We start from the raw sequence: 20,549 nt of genomic DNA on the forward strand, positions 1-20,549 counted from the left end.
CAATGTAAGGTTTTTAAAGATAAAAAGCTTGGTTTGTAACAGCACTGAGAAGTATGGTTTATATTTTGTAGCACATCCCTAATGCACATATGATGTAAACAGACCTTTTAAGCGGGGTGATTGCTTCTTAAAGGGGCAGAGGCTGTTATAGATCTTTTTGCATATTACTGTCAACAATCAGAGATGAGGGCACATCTATGTGGGTGTGTGATCACGTGGTGGAGCACTGAGTTGGGTTGCAGTGAATGATTGCGAATTAAATGAAAATGTGAGTTTCACATTTTAACTTTATATATTTTTTCAGCGAGAAGGACAACATTTAATGTGTTGTGGTTTTTTTTTTTTTTTTGTTTTCCCCCACACAAACCAGGTGGAGGAATACTTAATATGTGTATTGGTAATATTTTAGTTTTTACTTTTGAATGGTGTGTGAACTTATTAGAGTGCTGTCAAGCTGCGATCTAAGGGTTACTATTGAAGGTGTGGCAGCGCAGGAGACTACAAAGGCTGTTTTTTTTGTTTTTGTTTTTTTTTTTTTCTTTACTTTATTGACCCTAACTTGTCTCTAACTTGCTTTCTGCAGATTAAACGTGTCATTGGGAGTGACCAGGAGACCTTGGGTATTCGTGAGAGGTTGGTGGCTGGGTCTCTAGCAGGAGTGATTGCTCAGAGCAGTATATACCCCATGGAGGTGAGGATATGAGCTGCTGGAATTGTGATTCAACCTGTGGTTGTGAAGTTGGTCCTTTAATAAATTTTTCTTAATTGATGCAGGTTTTGAAAACAAGGATGGCTCTGAGGAAGACTGGACAATATCAAGGGATGTTAGACTGTGGCAAAAAGATTTTGCTGAAGGAAGGGGTGTCTGCCTTCTACAAGGGATATGTACCCAACATGCTTGGGATTATTCCTTATGCTGGCATTGACTTAGCGGTGTATGAGGTAAGCTACCAAGGTCCTATATTTAGTGTTGCTTCATTTTAGACTTTGTACAGATGAATTGTGCAAAACTGAGCTTTGGATATTTGCGTAACAATATTGCTATGCATTGTATAATTGCCTGCAATTATAATGACCCTACTACTAGAAATGCCCAGCATTTCCCTTTGTTTAGTAATGTTAAAACACTTGCTTTTAATACTCTTCCTCAATTTAAACCCTGTCCAGACTGTGATATTGTGCGTAGAAGGTTTCTTATTCTAACCATTTTCTTCTTTCTTTCAAGACTCTGAAGAACGCATGGCTAAGTCGTTATGCCACAAGCAGTGCAGACCCTGGTGTCTTTGTATTACTTGCATGTGGAACCATGTCCAGTACATGTGGGCAGCTCGCCAGCTATCCCCTAGCTTTGGTCAGGACACGCATGCAGGCACAGGGTGAGTACACCTGTCGGTCAGATGGGATTTGTCGGTGTATCTCTGCATATGTCCAAACTGGCAACAGGCAATCTTCCTTTTTTTTTTTTTTTTTTTCTACCTTCCCTCCCCTCCTCTTTTACATGTAGTCTTTTGGCTGTAGTAAAATACTTGCATCACCTTGCAAACTAATAGTAACCACAGATTTGCGATTGATGGATGGCCAAGTGATTACCTCAGGACTGTGGATACCATTTTGGCTGGGGCTTCTCAAAAAAAAAAAAAAAGTGCAATAGAACAGGATAGGAAACCTTATATCCCATCCTGGATTTAGCATAAACTAAATAGAAGTAGCTGCCAAAGGCACTTTTTTTGTGTCTCTGACCTCTGTGTTTGAAATGTACATCTTCGGCTGGGAGATATCATACATGCACAACCAATTGCCCTCTGGTGTTTAAGGGCACCCTAAAGGATCTTTTCTTTCTGACCCAGACCTTTTTTCATTTCAAGGGGCCTCTTGATCACTGCAAATTTCTTTAAAAGGCTTTTGTCCGTTCTCTACATCTGCACAATTAAGTTACATGCAATATGTAGAAATGGCTTCTTCAGAGGTCATATTTATGTTTGGAAATATGTCGTTTTTACATTGCTTATACATGCAGTGTAAGGAAATCATGTTTTGAATTGCAGTGTGTGACAAGCTGTCTTCGTTCTGTGCACTAACCAGTTTATTTATTTTCCTGCAGCTTCCATTGAAGGAGCTCCACAGGCGACTATGAGCAGTCTCTTCAAACATATCATACACACAGAAGGACCTATTGGACTTTACCGGGGCCTGGCCCCTAATTTCATGAAGGTGATCCCTGCCGTCAGCATCAGCTACGTTGTGTATGAAAACCTAAAGCTCACGCTGGGTGTGACATCACGGTGATAAGAAGCGGATGTCATGCTGTTGCTGGACATTAGACTGCATTCTGGGGTGTGACTCCCTGGATGTTAAGTTTCCTGTCTTCATTCTGTGAATGTGTTTAACACTAAAAGCAACGGAGTAAAGCTGTGACAAACTCAGAACAGAAGAATGAGAGACTTGGCCTCTGTGTGCTAGGAACTCTTCACCTAACCGACGATTGGTCTCATTCCATGCCCCTTGCTTAGGGGGGGGACCAGTAGCATCTTCCAAGCTGGAACTGTGTTTACATTTTTATTTTATTTTTTTACACTCTGCTCATTTTATGTATTGAGCTCATGATGTGGCAGCATGTGTTCTCTGAATGTACTTAATACTAAATATGTCTTGCAGCATGCATATCAACAGTGCTATTGCTGAGGCAGCAGCCAGAGATGAGGACAGTATAATGCTATGCTGGGCTGCTGATTCTCTTGTACAGGCTCCATCAGTTCACTGAGAGGCCCGGACAGCTGACAAACACAAGGAATCTGATTGTGGACAGGGACGGGTTACGCCCTCTGTGCGCCGACACAGAGGGAAAATTAACTGGAACCAATCCACCTATGTGGTCGTCCCTGCAGCAGCTGAAAGCAAGTTTCTCCTCTCTCTTAAGCTTTCAGCTGCTGCAAGAAGAACCAAACAGGTGGCTTTGTATCAAATTTACCATCCCCTTCCTTTTCTGAATGAACACAGTGAGTGATTGGAACAGATTCACTGTCTTCATTTATAACCAAAGTATTATAAACTGGGGGTGCCTGTCAGGTAAGGCTGTATGGGGTCCTGTGAATATGAACAGCAGCGCTGACTCTATGTATATGTAACTCAACACAAGGTTATATGTTATGCTGCCTTGCTGTATTGCAGTCAAGTTTTGTGTTGTGCAGCCAGTTTGCAATCTGACCCAAAAACCAGGCAGCCAATTCTCTTCAATCAGAACGTTCTACTGAGTTCTCTGTAATTTGACTAGCTGAGGCTCACCAGCGACTGCTCTGCTTACAAAATTGGCACCTCAACAGGTCACTATCCTGCTAAGACTCACCTCTGGCTTCTTAGCTGCCTCACAACTGTTATATGATTTACTTTAGTAAAGTAACCTAGCAGCAGCACAATGTCTTAAAGATTTTTGCAAATGCTGTTGTCCCACACAAGACTATAGTCTGTGTCCATCCAGGACAGTGTTTGCTTGCACATTCCTCTGTTTTTTTTTTTTTCTTTCTTCTGTGGTTTTAACTGCGTGTATATTTATTATATATTTATTTAAATGAAAATAACTGATATTTTTACAGATGTTTAATTATAGCTATAGTGTTTTGGCCTTTTCTTAATTTGACTAACTTGTGTTCTTTTTGCTGAGTATACAAGTGTCAGACCATACAGTAAGTAGTTTAGGTACTTTGTTCAAGTACATACAGTCACCTCTGCCCGGGTCTTTAAGTTCTCACCTAAGAGCCACTCCTTTTGTGAACCGTGGACTCTAATCTGTCAGGAGGGGAAGCAGCTGGTGATCACATTTCAAAGTCAGTGGTTGTTAGTAGGTTTTGAGGTCATTGGGAGCAAAGGAAATGTTTCTTGGATTCTCAGATAAGCAATCTGTTCAGATCTCTTAAAGAAAATTTGCACTTTAAATGGGATGTTATGAGAATAGAGTGGTTTGGTGCTTTATACACATTTCCCCCCCCCCCCCTTTTTTTTTTTTTTTTTTTTTTTTTCTTTTATGGTTTGGTCCACTTAAATATTTTGGTTTGTCTAGGTGCCAGTGTCAAGTCCTCCATCTTTAGCTTGGGGTCTCCATTGGTGTCATTTGTATCTCCTTGAGCTCCCTGCTATGTCCACTGGCTAGTCCTATGACAAGGGGACATAATTCTTGCTGTGAATTTTATTTTGGGCTATGCCAAAGGCAAAGCAAGACAAACGTCTATTACAGCAGGAGACTTTATTCAATCATGGCTTCAGAGATAGAATAGAAACAAGAAGTGGATATATTATATTATTAAAGTACACTTTTTATTAAGTAGGGTATACATGTAGAGGGATTTTTTTTATTTTTTTAGCCAGCAGGTTGAGCAAAAACTCCAGATCCCTTCATCCACACAAGTGACCTGTGCAAAGATTTCTCCTGCAGCACTATTTTATTCTGATGCCATCACCACCCACCCTGTAATAATACACAGATCAGGACTGCAAATGCGAATAGGTCATGCTTGAAAGCCAGCATTCATTTGACAGAAGCTGGCCTGACAACCGGTTCCTGATGCACAGAGAGAAAAGAAAGCAAATGCATAGAACTTGTAACACAGGTCAACATAGTATAGCAGTTCAAAACAGTATTGTAGCAGCCAATGCTATATAGGATCTTATGCCAGATTAGGAAACTTGCCTAATGAGCCCATACAATGAAAGTGGCCTCGATTCCAACCTATATGTGTTATGTTAGGAAAGTATTTACCAAAAACAAAAATAGTTGTTCTATCCCTTTTTTAAATATAATTTGGTGACAAACATTACTACTGCAGTGATCAAGTGCATTAAACTCTATGGATGAAAAAGTTTGTGTCATTTTGTGAAAAATCAAATGCTGACATTCCACTCTGTAATCTTCAGTGCTTCAATGCAACTATTTTACTAGATGATTTGCTACTATGGTCAAGAGTTTGTGTACGTATGTGCCCCAGAATCACCAGGCACCCTCCAAACAAGGGTATCATCCTCCTCGAACTACTGTAGCATTAGACCATGGCAGCTGTCAACCCAGGCAGTGTGTTCCTTTTTAAAGGTGATGTCACAAGTGCCCCCGCCAATCAGTTACGGCATGGCCCCAAATGACATGGAGAAAAAAAGTGTTATAATGCATTAACTGTCCAATATTGCATTAATGTAGCAATTCTGCAAACAAAGTAAAAATGCACTGCTCAACTGTGTGTGATGACATCACTACAAATACCCTGTCTGACGGGTTTCCTCATACTGGATGTCTTCAGGGGACAGGAACTGCTGATGGGGAAAACCTCATTGTGCCTGATGAGTTTACGCTGGAGAAGAAACAAACTGGAATGTGGCGGAGGCATCTTGTTGCCGGTGGCGGGCCTCACACTGTGTTGTGGACATATGGTTTCCCAGATCTGCTGAAAGCTGTCACGTAGCTTAGTTTTTGGGGCAATAATACCAGATATGTAGGTATTTGGATGTAGCACTTTTTTTTTTTCTGAGGTGAAATGTTCAGTATTGATTGATGAGGCAATCTCTACCACAACTTTCATTGCATTGCATTCACAAGGGCCAGGATAATTGTGTAATCACTTGCAGATCAATGGAGCAATGCTGAACTTTGTTCTACAGATTATGAATGGCATCTGGCTTTTTAGCTCACTGTGTGCCGTAGAATAGTACAGGTTCTTTGGCATGCAGCCATTCAGGGTTGAAATGTGTGTTAAAAGGTCATCTGAGAAGCTCTGGGCACCAGTCATTTTAGTGCAATAGGGATCCTTCTTCACCATTATTCTTTTTTAGTCTAAAAGGTTTCAGAGACCTTATGTAGGTGCTGTCCTCATGTGACAGCTGATTTATTGTGCTGTGGGCTAAATACATAAGTTATTTAAAACTTTTTAGCTTTCCTTTTTAGAAATAAAGCTGACGTCAGCCAATGATGAGAATGGAGAAAATGTGCTGTAATTAAGGCCCCTTACACACAAAGGTTCTGATTGGGTTTGCCTGTCTATTTTCAGGTGGGCCTGATCACAATCTCCATTCTCCTCTATGAAGCAGTGTTTGTAAACAGATGGATATGTGTCTGTTTACGCCTGCCTACATTCGACTTGATAAAGACAGGGATCTGTTCCCCTGCCGGCCAGCGAATTGGATTGAATGGCAGTTGGGTGTAAACGGACAGGCAGTCTGTTCAAATCAGACTGCCCATAGAGAACAGGATGTAGACCGGGCATCAGCCTGCTCAGCGGGGGATCAGCTGACCGATTCCCTGCTGAGCAAGTGTAGTCCACCTTGTGTGAAAGGGGCCTAAAAGCATTTTTCAATTAGTAGAGAAATTTTGTGTACCTTTTTCTAATTTGTAGTTCTGTTTACAGCATTTATTTTCCATCTTGCAAAAGCGGCACATTTCTTGAACCGTATTCGCTTAGAAGAGTATCTTACTATATGCATGGACTATATACTGTATAGCTTCTGCTGGTAATGATCTGTCAGCTTATTGCAGTCAATGCCAGCTCCAGGTCCATGTTTTGTACTTGTTTTCTGAAAGATTTATTATGGCAGCGGCATATTGCCACATTTCTGCTGCTATTAGAGTTATCCACAACCACATAGAAACCATTTGTGCTGGGTTTAGAAGCAATTACTGAGCGCATGCCTCATGTTTTCTCTTGCTGGTCCACATAGCAACACAATCTACATCACGGGTCTCTGTGCAGATGGTTTACAAGGAAGGTTGCCGCTCACTGTGGCAGGGAAATGTCATTAAAATTGCTCTGTGGGTTTGTCACAATATGCTCCTGTGTTATACTAAGAGTATATTGTATACTGAAAGAAGGAGCTCTTGGATTGTATTGGGGCCTGGCCACCAAAGTCATGAAGGTGATCCCAGCTGTCCATAGCAGCTACATTGTGTATGAGAACCTAAAGTTCACACTGGGCGTGATGTTGCAGTGTCAAGAAGCAGATATTATGCTGTTGGATTTCAGGCTGCATTTTTGGGGTGTAATTTTGCAGGATAGTAAGTGTCCCATCTGTGAATTTGTTTAACATTTCATCGTGCACAATCGAGCTGCATGGTTTACTCTAAGTGCAGTTTTACCTTTTATTGTTGGTGTCTTTTTACTACATTAAAGCAATTTTGGAAAAAGTTAATGCACTATAGCACCTTTGTTATTCTCCAAACTGCTATTGTGATTGGTGGGGACACTGGTGACATCACCCTTAAAGGGATAGGGCACCTAGGCTGACTGCTGCTATGGTCTGATGCTGAAGTGGCTTGCAGAGGATGACTTCCAACTTTTGAGGCTGCCTGGTGATCCTGGGGCATGCATATACACAAATGCTACTGACCTCCAGCACCTCATCTGCTCCACAAAATGAGGCAAGAATCAATGCAAAAAAAAAGTCAATGTTAAACCTGCCTGTTGTAAAGGGAATGCTATTCATGCCACGAGTGCTTGTTCTAGAGTCCGTTTAATAAAGTTCTTTATATTGTAATAAACAAGATTTCTAATGTTATCTTTTGTATAAATTGCTCCTACAAGTTCTGAGAAGTCTGGATTAAGCACAGTACTTGCCGCAAGACTTTTCATCTCCAGTCTGCCCTGCCTAGAACCGGATCAGCCAAACTCTAAACTAGCCTTCCCAAGACATAGAAATCTTGGAAGGAGCTGCCTGTTAACCTATAACTAGCAGGGAGTGGAGACGTTGTGAGAATTATTTGGCCAAGACTGCAATTCCATAACTGATATGAATACAATTTACTGTAATACTTTTTGCTTTAACATCTGTTTTTTTTTTTTTTATTTACGGTCACTGAACAAATGCTGATAAATTTGATAGCAAGGTGGGTAAGTTTTACAGCACAGGGTTTGTTATATAATTTCACATGGGGTGAATATTCTGTTTAACCTTGAATTTTGTCCATATGTTAGTATTTCTTCCTAAGCGGTCTCCTGCCTAAGTCTAAAAGGTTGTTGATCTTCATTGGGGACATTTTAGAATACAGAACTAAACAAAAAAAAAAAAAAAAAAAAACACAAAAAACTTGGGCATAAAATGTCAAAACTTTTTTTTTTTTTTATGTTTTGAATAATATTGAAGGGTTGTGATCTCTTACTAGGTTTTGATTGTTGTATGAGATTTCTCCCCAACCCCTTGTGTGGTCATCAGGACAGGAAGTGAGGGGAATCATAGTCCTTCCACAGGATGAATTACCAATATATTTGCTTTTGCAGAATGAGGCTTGGTTAGGCAAACAGTTGGAAGGCAGTCTAAGATCAGTTAGTAGGTTTGTGTGTGTTTTTTTTATTTTTTTATTTTACCCTGCAAAATGGGCAGGAGGCATTCAATATAGGGCTAAGTTTTGGGTTTCGGTGCTGTGAAATGCAGGGTCCCTTTCAATGAATAAAATGTTTTAGTAGGCTATGGGGTTTTGCCACTGTGTTAAGGCTCAGTTGGTATGCGAAGGCTCTGCTTTAGAATCCCCCGCCACCCCCCCCCCTCCAATCTTCTCACTATGCACACTATTCTGGTTACTGATAAAGCCACCATTGATATTAGGTGAATGAATGCCAAGTACAGACAGGCAGCCGTATCATGAACAAGGGGGAAAAGCTCACTGAAGGAGCTAAACTAGAATAATGGTGCATTTGAATGATATTGCAACTTGCATGTCTTGTATTAGTAACTGCATAGTGATAGAGTTGCCTTAAGTCATGCACTGCCTCAACAGTTTAAAATTCGGATCGAATGCACAATGGGAACAGTATACCAAGTACCACATCCTACAATGCCTTAAAGTATTCATACCCCTTGAAATTTTCCACATTTTGTCATGTTACAGCCAAAAACGTAAATGTGTTTTATTGGGATTTCATGTGATTGACAAACACCAAGTGGCACATAATTGTGAAGTGGAAGGAAAATGATAAATGGTTTTCAAAATTTTTTACAAATATCTGAAAAGCGTGGTGTGCATTTGTTTTCAGCCCCCTTTACTCTGATACCCCTAACTAAAATCTGGTGGAACCAATTGCCTTCAGAAGTCGCCTAATTGGTAAATAGAGTTCACCTGTGTGTAATTTAATCTGTATAAATACAGCTTTTCTGTGAAGCCCTTAGAGGTTTGTTAGAGAACATTAGTGAACAAACATGAAAGCCAAGGAACACACCAGACAGGTCAGGGATAAAGTTGTGGAAATGTTTAAAGCAGGGTTAGGTTATAAAAGAAATATCCCAAGCTTTGAACATCTCACAGAACACTGTTCAATCCATCATGCAAAATTGGAAAGCTTATGGCACAACTGCAAACCTATCAAGACATGGCCATCCACCTAAACTGACAGGCTGGGCAAGGAGAGCATTAATCCCATGGTAACTCTGGAGGAGCTGCAGAGATCCATAGCTCAGATGGGAGAATCTGTCCACATGACAACTATTAATCATGCACTCCACAAATCTGGCCTTTATGGAAGAGTGGCAAGAAGAATGCCATAAGCAGTGGTTTGCGAGAAGCCACGTGGGGCACACAGCAAACGTGGAAGAAGTTGCTCTGTTCAGATGAGACCAAAACTGAACTTTCTCCTTGCGTCTTCCAGGACAGCCCCTTGAGATGTAGAGCTCCACCCTCCGGGTCAGGAAACATGCCATCCCCCCACGCCTTTAAAAGATGGACCTCTAGGCCTCCATCCCCAGTTTTTTCTAGTGTTTCCTGATCCGGAAGGAACATGTTTGGAACCTAAGGGGTCTCTGTACTGTCTGGGGGCAGTCCTGGAAGAGTGTAAGCTTCGGGGGTTCACTTACCTCCTCTCCCGATGCGATCCCTCCACGGTGAGTGGAGTAGGTGTGCGGTGTGAAGCCTTCACTTCATCCTCAGGTGAGGGACCGCGACTGACATAGTCTCTCGCAGGGGAGCAGGGAGTGTCCGGCGGTGAACCCGTGGCATCCGCTCTCTCTGGGGCCTGGGAGGACTTCTTTCCCTGAAGCGTGGCTGTACAGGTGCACAGGGCGGAAGGAAGACCAGGCGTGACTTCCGGTGGGCGGGGCAATGCTTTCCAAGGACCGGAAGTCCGCTGCGGTGACGTCATCGGTGGGCGCCGGAGATGCTGGTTCCAGTCTCCAGGACGAAAGAAGGCGAAGGCTTCCACTTTGGGTGGTCGGTGGGACGTGGAAACCAGCAGAGGCTGTGGACCACGCCAGACGCAACGCCGTGGAAGCTGGCTCATCGCAGCAAGCGGATCCTGGTTCCGGCTCCTCTCAGGTAGGCTTGGGGACTGTCCCTTTAGCTGACTCCTGAGGAGTGGGTGATTCCCCAGTCTCTGAGGGCAGGTGATGGTGGGGCTCACTGCAGGTCTCCCCTAGCACAGGGTGTGTGGTGGGAATTTAGAGCTGAGGGTCCGCATTGTGTTCTGTCTCGTTTCTTTCGGTTAAGACCTAGGACAGGACCCTGGTTAAGGCCCTGAAGAAAAAATGTGCAGTGTGTGCGACTAAATTGGGGTCTACATGTGAAAAGCCTCTATGCCGCAGCTGTATAGATAGCCTGGTTAAGGATGAGTCCTTCACGGCCTGTCACAAAGTGTTAACCTCTATTAAGGATGACATGACAGCGACATTCCAGTCCTTGTTTGACAGAATGCAGACACCGCTGGGTCCTTGGACGCAGTATGCCGCAGCGGTAGGGTCAGCTAGGCAGGAAGACCCAGAGGAGGAAGACTCTCGGTCCCTTCCCTCCTCAAAGGTGGGTTCAGGTTCGGAAGTGGATAACGACGAGGATGTTACCAATTCCAGAAATTCTAGATATAAATTGGCCCTAGAGGATGTGGATGATCTCCTAAAAGCTATTTATGAGACCTTAGAGATTGAGGAGGAGGAAGTGTGCTTATCCAAGCATGACTTCATGTACCAGGGGCTTCATGCTAAAAAGAGCAGGGTCTTTCCAGTCCACAGCTCTTTGGTTGACACCATTGAGCAGGAGTGGGAAAACCCGGAGAGGAAATCCTCCTTTTCAGGAAGTTTAAAGAGAAGATTTCCTTTTGGCGAGGATGCGTCCCAGCCTTGGAACAAGGTTCCAAGATTGGACGCCCCCTTATCCAGAGTTTCTAAAGGATGGATTTGGCCTTTGAAGACATGGGAGCTCTAAAGGACCCCATGGATAAAAAGGGAGAGGTCTTGCTGCGTAGGAAATGGGAATCCTCGTCGGTTAGTCTTAAGCCGGCCCTATTGGCTACTTGTGTAGCCAGAAATCTGGAGTGCAGGCTTACCCAGTTGCAGAATCATCTGGCGGCGGGAACGTCAAGGCAGCAGATTCTGAAATCTCTGCCTTTACTATTTAAGGCAGTAGGATTCCTTGCAGATGCCTTGGCGGAATCGGTTAAGCTGGCTGCAAGATCTTCGGCCTTAGTTAATTCGGCCAGGCGTGCCTTATGGTTAAAAACCTGGGCAGGGGACTCAGCGTCTAAGTTACGCCTTTGCGCCTTGCCTTTCTCAGGTGATAATCTTTTTGGGCCTGGTTTGGAGGAAGCTCTAGAACGTACGGCCGACAAAAAGAAAGCCTTTCCTGAGAGTAAAAGGAAGGTATTTCCCAGGAAGATTTTTCGTCCAAAATCACAGACGCCGCAGGTTAGAGAAGGTCAACCCAAGAAACATTGGACGGGGCACAAGAATAGGGGAAAAGGGGGGATTCTATTCAATCCTCCTCAAGGCCCCTCCATGTTGCAATGACTTAAGCGTCCCAGTGGAGGGAAGATTGGGGACCTTTCTTCCTCAGCGGGCGTCAATCTCCCTGAACCCCTACATTTTAGAGCTAATACGGAAGGGTTACAGGTTGGAATTCGACTCCTGTCCGCCAAGCAAATTCTTGGTCACCAATCTACCCAAAGACCGGAACAAGGCTCAGGCTCTGTGCGGTCTAATTGGGGATTTAGTGAACCAGCAGGTCCTAGTTCGGCTCCCTCAGAACGAACAGGGGATGGTTTGTTATCCCATGTATTTGTTGTGGGAAAACCTGCGGGCAAATTTCACCTGATCTTGCACCTGCGTCCTCTAAATCAGTCACTGAAGTACAAACACTTCAGAATGAAATCAATTTATTCTGTAAGGAATATCCTTTTTCTGAATTGTTTTATGGCCACACTAGATCTGCGTATTTTCACATCCCCATTCATCAAGCAAGCCAAAAGTACCTAAGGATAGCGGTAAAGATGGGTTCTCAGGTCCTCCACTGGCAGTGTCAGGCTCTACCCTTTGGACTGGCTTCAGCGCCGAGAATTTTTACCAAGGTGTTGGCAGAGGCATTAGTTCCCCTAAGGATGAGGTCTATAACCATTATTCCTTATTTAGACGACCTTCTCTTTGTGGCCAAATCTTACCAGCAATTGGCCGAGGAGCTGCAGGTGGCTCAGAGTCTCCTTCAGAGCCTAGGTTGGCTCGTGAACAGGGACAAATCAGCGTTAACTCCCTCCCAGAGAGTAATCTACCTGGGATACGAGATCTCGTCGCTGGAGAGGAAAATTTTCCTTCCTCAGGAGAAATTCCTAAAGATGGACCAGACGCTGGCAGAATTGCATTGCAATCTGTTGGTGTCAGTAAGAGAGATCTCAAGAGTAGGTCTTATGACTTCTTGTTTTCCAGCGGTCCCATGGGCAAAGCTCCACCAGAGGCCTCTTCAGGCATTCCGGCTGAGGGTTTGGGACGGAGACAGCTCTAAATTAGAGGAAGCGGTCCAGATCCCGTCAAAAGATCCCTCTGGTGGTGGCGGAACAAAGCAAATCTGACCAGGGGACTAGAGTGGAACCCGCCGACTCCACTCATTGTTACAACAGATGTCAGCAGTTATGGTTGGGGAGCCCATCTAGGAGACATGGCAGCCCAGGGGCTGTGGTCTCGAAGGGAGTCTTTAAGATCCTCGAATCAGAGGGAGCTGATGGCAGTTTGAAGGGCATTGGAGGCCTTTGGAACAAACCTATTGAACCGTCACTTGCAGACAATATAGCGGCGGTGGCTTATATAAACAAGCAGGGAGGTACATGGAGCCCCTCTCTGCAGAGGATTGCAGGCAATATTCTTTCTTGGGCCGAGCGAAATCTACTTTCAGTCTCCACCGTTCATCTAAAGGGATCGCAAAACTCCCTAGCAGACTTCCTGAGTCGTCGGCCAATCAGTCACGACGATTGGTCTCTCAACCAGGAGGTCTTTCTGGATATAGTTCGCAAATGGGGGGGTTCCGGAGAACGATCTTTTTGCTTCCCAGGAAAACAGGAAGGTCAGTCAGTTTTTTTCCCTGAACCCACGAGAGCAGGCCTTAGGGATAGACGCCCTGACGAGTTCATGGGACTTCAGCCTGGCTTATGCATTCCCTCCGGTGAGACTAATCCCAGCGGTCCTGCAGAAGTTTGTGGGGGAGAAGACGGATCTTATATTGATAGCACCCTTCTGGCCAAAAAGACCCTGGTTTTCCCTTCTAAACAGTCTTATCTCGGCTCCCCCATTTCCTCTCCCAGAAGATCTGATTTGTTAAGGTCCTGTTCAGCATCCGCGGATCAAGACCTTGAGATTGACGGCATGATTTTTGAAGAGCAACTCCTCAAAGCCAGGGGGTTTTCAGATGCAGTGGTAAAGACTCTGGTTAACTGCCGCAAGTCGGTGACCAGAGCCATTTATGCAAAAGTCTGGAAAAATGTCAATTCTTGGTTATCAAGCAAGCGGCAGGGGCCCCCAGACATTCCGGCATTTTTGGATTTTGTTTCAGGAAGGGGCGGATCGAGGGCTCTCGATCAGCACCTTAAAGGGACAGGCTTCAGCCCTCAGTATTTTTCTGCAGGTCCCCCTGCAGCAGGATCCCTTTGTGGTGGACTTTTTCAGGTCTCTTTTCAAGTCCAGACCAGTTAAGGTCAGGTCTTGTCCAGTTTGGGATCTATCCCTAGTCCTGAAGGCTTTGATCCGCGAACCCTTTAAACCTTTGGAAGAATCTTCTGTTAAATTTTTGACTTTAACAACGTTTTTTTTGGTAGCAATCACGTCAGCCCATAGGGTAAGTGAATTGCAAGCACTTTCCATTAGGGACCCCTACCTGGCCGTTTTTGAGGACAGGGTCGTGCTCAAAACGGATCCAGGTTTTCTCCCTAAAGTGTCCTTTCATAGGTCTCAGGATATAGTCCTACCGACCTTTTGTTCTTCTCCTGACGGTAAGGAAGAAGAAAGACTAAGTTTGCTAGACATAAGGAGGAGTCTAATGGTTTATCTCAATAGGTCCCAGGAATTTAGAAATTCAGATTCCCTGTTTGTATTATTTGCAGGTGCAAGGAAAGGTTCCACAGCATCCAAATCCACTATAGGTAGATGGATTAGATGAGCTATCATAGAATCTTACAAGTTTTTAGGGATTCCTCCCCCCTTTAAGGCTCACTTGACTAGTTCCTTAACAGCATCCTGGGCAGAGAGGGCCAGGGCTTCGCCGGAGGAAATATGTAAGGCAGCCACCTGGTCCAAGTTCTGTACATTTGTGAAGCATTACCGCCTGGATCTCCTGTCAAGTAAGGAGCAGGCATTCGGATGCAAGGTCCTCCAGACAGTGGGGCTGCCCTAAGAGGTAAGCTGATTATCGTCTCAAGGGGCTGTCCTGGAAGATGCAAGGAGAAAACCAGAGTTAGGCTTACCGATAACTCCTTTTCTACGAGTCTTCCAGGAGAGCCGTGATTTCCCACCCTGAAGATGTACAAGTGATGTATATGTGGTTACCAAAATATTTGTGTCTTTCAGTGTCTTCCGCTAGTTCTTGAGTAAAACTGGGGATGGAGGCATGCCTTTTAAAGGCATTGGGGGATGGCGTGTTTCCTGACCAGGAGGGTAGAGCTCTACGTCTCAAGGGGCTGTCACGGAAGACTCGTAGAAAAGGAGTTACCGGTAAGCCTAACTCTGGTTATTTGGTCTAAAAGCAAAACGCTATGTGGGGCGGAAACTAACACAGCACATCACGCTGAACACACGATCTCCGCCGTAAAACATATCTTTTTTTTTTTTTAGAAGTCGGAAGTGACGAAACGCGTCAAGGACGTTACATCGGACATAGACGAAAACTGGAAGTTACAGAGCGGCCATCTTGAGATGGGTTCTGTGTGCTGCATATTACCGAGGGAATATATGATTGCTGATCAAGGCAATATGTGTTTTTATTCCTTTTGAGTGTAAGCATTTTTTTTTTTTATAAAATAGACCCTTTTTAAAGATACACTACACTATATGGCTTTTGTGTTTCTGACCAATGTTTTGACTCCATGAGGATATTGAAAGATGAAGTAATGTCGAATGAGGGGAGTCAATAAATATCTATGCTTGTGGATTGCACAGTTTTGATTAGGTGCATGGTTTGGAAGGTGGTGGCAAGTGGATTTACGTTGCAATAGCGTTGTGGAAGAGGGGACACTAAATAATATATGTCAATGGATATTATACACTTTTGTTGGAGGTATGCCTTGTGGAGGTAAGGACGCATTTGGAGCATCAGTTCTTGTGGAATTTCACCATGGAATAAGATTTAAAAGCTTTACACAAATTTTAAGGAGGTACACGTGGAATATGAAGGAGTGATTTCATGAAGGTGGCTGGATTAGGAGCATGAATTTTGTACTGTTTTGAGGATTTCACAGATGCTGGGAAGGTTTTACTTTGATAGTGGTGGCAGCATCATGTTGTGGGGATGCTTTTCTCCAACAGGGACAATGAAGCTGGTCAGAGTTGATGGGAAGATGGATGGAGCCAAATACAGGGCAATCTTAGAAGAAAACCTGTTTGAGTCGGCAAAAGACTTGAGACTGGGCAGAGGTTCACCTTCCAGCAGGACAACAACCCTAAACATACAGTCAGAGCTACAATGGAATGGTTTAGATCATGGGTGTCAAACTGGCGGCCCTCCAGCTGTTGTCAAACTACAAGTCCCATGAGGCATTGCAAGATTGACAGTTACAAGCATGACTCCGAAAGGTGGAGGCATGATGGGGCTTGTAGTTTTGCAACAGCTTGAGGGCCGCTAGTTTGACACCCCTGGTTTAGATCAAAGCATATTCATGTGTTAGAATGGCCCAGTCAAAGTCCAGACCTGAATCTGTGGCAAGACTTGAAAATTGGTGTTCACAAACATTCTTCATCCAATCTGACAGAGCTTGGGTTATTTTGCAAAGAAGAATGGGCAACAATTTAACTCTAGATTTGCAAAGCTGGTAGAGACATCCCCAAAAAGACTTGTAGGTATAATTGTAGCGAAAGGTTCTACAAAGTATTGACTCCGGGGGGCTGAATACAAATGTATGCCACACTTTTCAGATATTTATTTGTAAACCATTTTGAAAGCCATTTATCATTTTCTTGCCACTTCACAATTATGTGCCACTTTGTGTTGGTCTATCAGATTGAATCCCAATAAAATACATTTACATTTTTGGTTGTAACATGACAAAATGTGGAAAATTTCAAGGGGTATGAATACTTTTTCAAGGCACTGTATGTGTAAGAAGGCCCAGACACTGTCATGTTGAGCTTGTCTATCGATATCCAAATATTGATTTGTAACAATTTGCAAGTTACATATCCATGTCAAGAGGCTCGGCATAGTTCCCAGGTGAGATTTTCTGCTATAGCACACATCTTATGATGCCAACTACCTGACTCTGCTATTAGTTCACGATCCTTTCTTTACTTTTTTATATCTGCTACAGTTTTTTGTTCTTGATGTACATGTAGTAAGGGAGTGTAATATTGTTACGTTTTTAAAACTTAAACTGTCATTAAACCCAAAACTATTATAAATGTTTTTACAAGTAACATCACATTATAAACTTAATTCCTAGAGTATTAAAAACCTGATGCTCCTGCCGGTCACTGGAGCTACCTTCTTGCCTGTATGCCTGCCGCAGCATCCTTCTACATAGCATTTGTCATCAGATTAATAGAAGCTCCTCCTAGAGATCTTTCTCTGTGGACAGGAACAATCAGGGAAAGATCACAAAACACAGCACCTTTAAGGTAAGTAGAAGCATCATGTGTAGATACATATTTAAACAATGCATGGACATTATTAGCTGTCAGTTTAATATCGCTTTAAATCAAGAATTTGTATCCTAATATTAAATTTGAGGCCTCATTTTCTAGATTTATTCCGAAAGCTGCAGCCAAATGGATCTACAGTTTTAATGCTGTTATAAAGTGATTCCTATAACTACATCAGGTACAAAGCCATCCAAATTGCCGCATGCAATTAAGGCAAGCATCCCTGCAGTAAGACTGCATTGTCAACTACATTATTCCAGTGTTTGAGTGGGAGTTTAAATGTGCTTTCCAAAAGAAAAAAAGGTGGGGGTGGTTGTGAGCAAGACCTTACCATGGGAACAATAGAATTAAAACAAATTTATCAGGTTTTACAATCTCAATTTTGTACATTTTTTTCCTATTCATTTAGGACAAGTTTTAACACAACTGAGAACCTTGGAGAAAGGATGGAATTCATATTGTTACACTTCTAGCAGAATTCCCATGGATCAGTTTAGCCTGGTGTCAGGATCCCAGTGCTGCCTCCCTCTGGAGTGGGATCTCATTGGCTCCTGATGCAAGGTGAGTGCAGCAGAACAGGAGTTAGTGTTAGGGATTAGACTGCTGGTGAGAGTAAAGAAAAAGCCTATCATGTCAAACATGGAGTGGTTTTTATGATCATGTGGTTTATGTTTATATTATTGGGTTTTGGGATTATGTGTTGATTTCAATGTGAATTTTGTATTTTTGATTATATGCTTTGTTTACATTTTAGAATTTTAAACTATTTTTTTGATGGTCAAGCTCAATATAAACGCATCCAAGTTCTTGTAGAAGCCGCCTTGTCCGTGAAACGCGTAGACCAGAAAGAGGTATGGTTACCTCATACTAGAACACATTGGGATTCATTTACTAAAGCTGCAGTGTGCAAAATCAGGCTCACTTCTGCATAGAAACCAATCAGCTTCTAACCTCCGCTTGTTCAATTAAGCTTTGGCAATAAAACATGGAAGCTGATTGGTTTCTATGCAGAAGTGAGCCTGATTTTGCACTCTTCAGCTTTAGTATATAAACCTCGTTCTGTTAAAATATCATCAAGCATGTTACTTCAGTGTTTTTAAATTGATGTATTGTGTATGTTCTTTGACACATTTTATGAAATAAATATATTCTGCTTATTAAAAAACATGTTTTTAACTGCTTCCCGACCGTCCTATAGCAGATATACTGCTACAGTGCAGCACAGGCGCGCAAACTCATGTATATATACCTGTAATTGCAGGGGGCCCTTGCCGCCATTCGCAGCCATGGCTGTCAATCACCGGGTCCTGGCCGGTGATTGCCGAGCATCTCCAACGGGGAGAACTGTTTGTAAACAAAACAGGTCTCCCTGTCAGCTCGTGCACACTGCTTTCGATGGCTGTGCAAAGTGTGCTTACAGTGTGATTAACCCCTTCCTGCCCAGTGCCATTAGCACAGTGTCAGTGCTTTTTTTTTTAGCACTGATCACTGTATTGATGTCACTGGGGATGTCAGTGACACCAAGTCAGTTACTCCCCAGTGTCAGAATGCCCGCTGCAGTCCCACTATAAGTCGCTGATCGCCGCCATTACTAGTAAAAATAATTTTTAAAAGATTCCAGTATCTACATCGCCATTTGTAAACGCTATAACTTTCACGTAAACCAATTAATTTACACGTATTGAGATTTTTTTTTTTAGCACGGACATGTAGCAGAATACATTTTGGCCTAAATTTATGATGAAATTTGATTTTTTAAATTTTTTTACTGGACATATTTAATAGCAAAAAGTCTAAAAATTGTTTTTTTTTTCTCAAAATTGTCAGTCTTTTTTTTTTTTTTGTTATAGCGCAAGAAAGAAAAAAACGCACAGGCAATCAAATACCACCAAAAAGGAAGCTCAGTCTGTGAGGAAAAAAGGGACGTAAATTTAATTTGGGTGCAGCGTTGCAGGAACGGGCAATTGTCAGTTAAAGTAACGCAGCACTGTAACGCAAAAAATGGCCTGGTCAGGAAGGGGGGTAAATCCTCAGAAGGGCAAGTGGTTAATAAGGTTTGTGAACCCTTGTTTATAAATGAACTCCTGGTAGGCATAATCAAAGTCCCACATTATCAGTCTTCTGCTTTGTTTGTTATAGCATTTGGGATGATGCCCCTGAGATACCATTAATATATGACAGTTCCTCCACTTAAATTTACTCAATATAGATTGCAATGCTGATCTCTTTTGAGATTGCTTGTTGCCTGGCTGTCAAGGCATTTGTCCACTTAACACACCACCCCCACAGTATATCTGTTGGAGCCCTTGAATGGGGATCAGACACAGGGCGTAGGGAAGGTAAGTATCAGAATGAATGTGTGTGGGAGGGAGCTATAAAGAGAATCTGTCACTATCCAATGAATGGGTAAAAATTCATTGAAGTCTGATTCAGAGGGAGTATGAAAATATATAAAATAATCTGCTTAGTTGTTCTGTGTCACTGACTTGTGTTAGCATAGCAGTCAAGAAGCAACTTGCATTTTAAGAAGGTTTTCAGAAATGACAGTCCCATATTTCCCCCATGAAAGGGTGACAACTTATCAGGGTTTTTTTTTAGTGGTTAGATTAAGTAAAGGGGGTGTTTTTAGTGTAGGAAATTCAATTTAGAACTTTGTGCAGCTACACTAAGCACATTAATTCTTTGCAGGGACAACCTCATTCTGACAACCAGTGCCAGGCTTCCGTCACAAAACAAATATGTTTGGATTCCTAACACGCTTCCACTTTAACATGGTATTGTCTTGGATTCACATTACAGTTCCCTAGAAGGAAATGGTTGGCTGGGAAATACGCTTAGTTCACACTCTTACAAAGGCATTTGGACATGACTCATTTTCTGGGAATTGTAGAAGTAGTGTCAGAGTCACATGCTGCTTTGCACCCTGAATAAACATAATTTAAAACAAAAAAAGCCGCTTACCACAACAGTGACAATAAAATAACGAGGAATGAGAATGTTTTTTTTGCTATACTACAGTATTACTACAGTATAGCTCCCAACTGCCTCTCTTCTGGACCCAGATGTTGGGTCCTCTTCAAACTCTGACACTATACTGTAGAACTGAGTAAGCTGTATACCAAAAGTGTTTCTATTGCTCTTAACCTCTACACCCCTGGTGTTGTCCAACCTCTGGCCTTCGGGCCCCAGCGGACAGTATTCAGTGGTTTCCTTGCTTAGATGCTTACTCAGGGACAAGGAAGTTAAATATTCATTAAATAGTTTCTATTATTGTAGCTTAAAGCTGAATTCTTGAACAAAACACCCCTGCAACTGAGCTACCCACACACTGCTAGAGTAAATACTCATTTTGTCCAGGGGAAATGTAAAAAGCAACTATACTTCCCTTAATTTTTTGCAACCGTATGCTGGGAGAAATCCCAGCTGAACAACAGGTCTGAAAAGCAACTTCCCCCTCATTGCTCCATTAATCACAGACACTCTGACATAACATACGAGAT

The 20,549-nt window shown here is 42.8% G+C and overlaps 1 protein-coding gene across 5 annotated transcripts in view; it reads left to right on the plus strand.

Moving 5' to 3' along the window:
- Positions 1-7,513, plus strand: part of SLC25A25 (solute carrier family 25 member 25) — a 44,494-nt gene extending 36,981 nt beyond the window's left edge. For all 5 annotated transcript variants that reach the window (XM_089692931.1, XM_089692932.1, XM_089692933.1 and 2 more), the window contains 4 exons: positions 584-691; positions 775-942; positions 1,226-1,376; positions 2,102-7,513. In XM_089692931.1, coding sequence (XP_089549057.1) covers positions 584-691; positions 775-942; positions 1,226-1,376; positions 2,102-2,286 — 612 coding nt within the window. In that variant the 3' untranslated portion in view covers positions 2,287-7,513. The remainder of the gene's footprint in view (positions 1-583; positions 692-774; positions 943-1,225; positions 1,377-2,101) is intronic.
- Positions 7,514-20,549: the final 13,036 nt, after the last annotated feature.

The sequence above is a fragment of the Staurois parvus genome, unplaced genomic scaffold (genome assembly GCF_062004578.1).
Source record: "Staurois parvus isolate SC_StPar_1 unplaced genomic scaffold, SC_StPar_1.0 ptg000608l, whole genome shotgun sequence".
In the NCBI taxonomy this organism is placed as follows: domain Eukaryota; kingdom Metazoa; phylum Chordata; class Amphibia; order Anura; family Ranidae; genus Staurois; species Staurois parvus.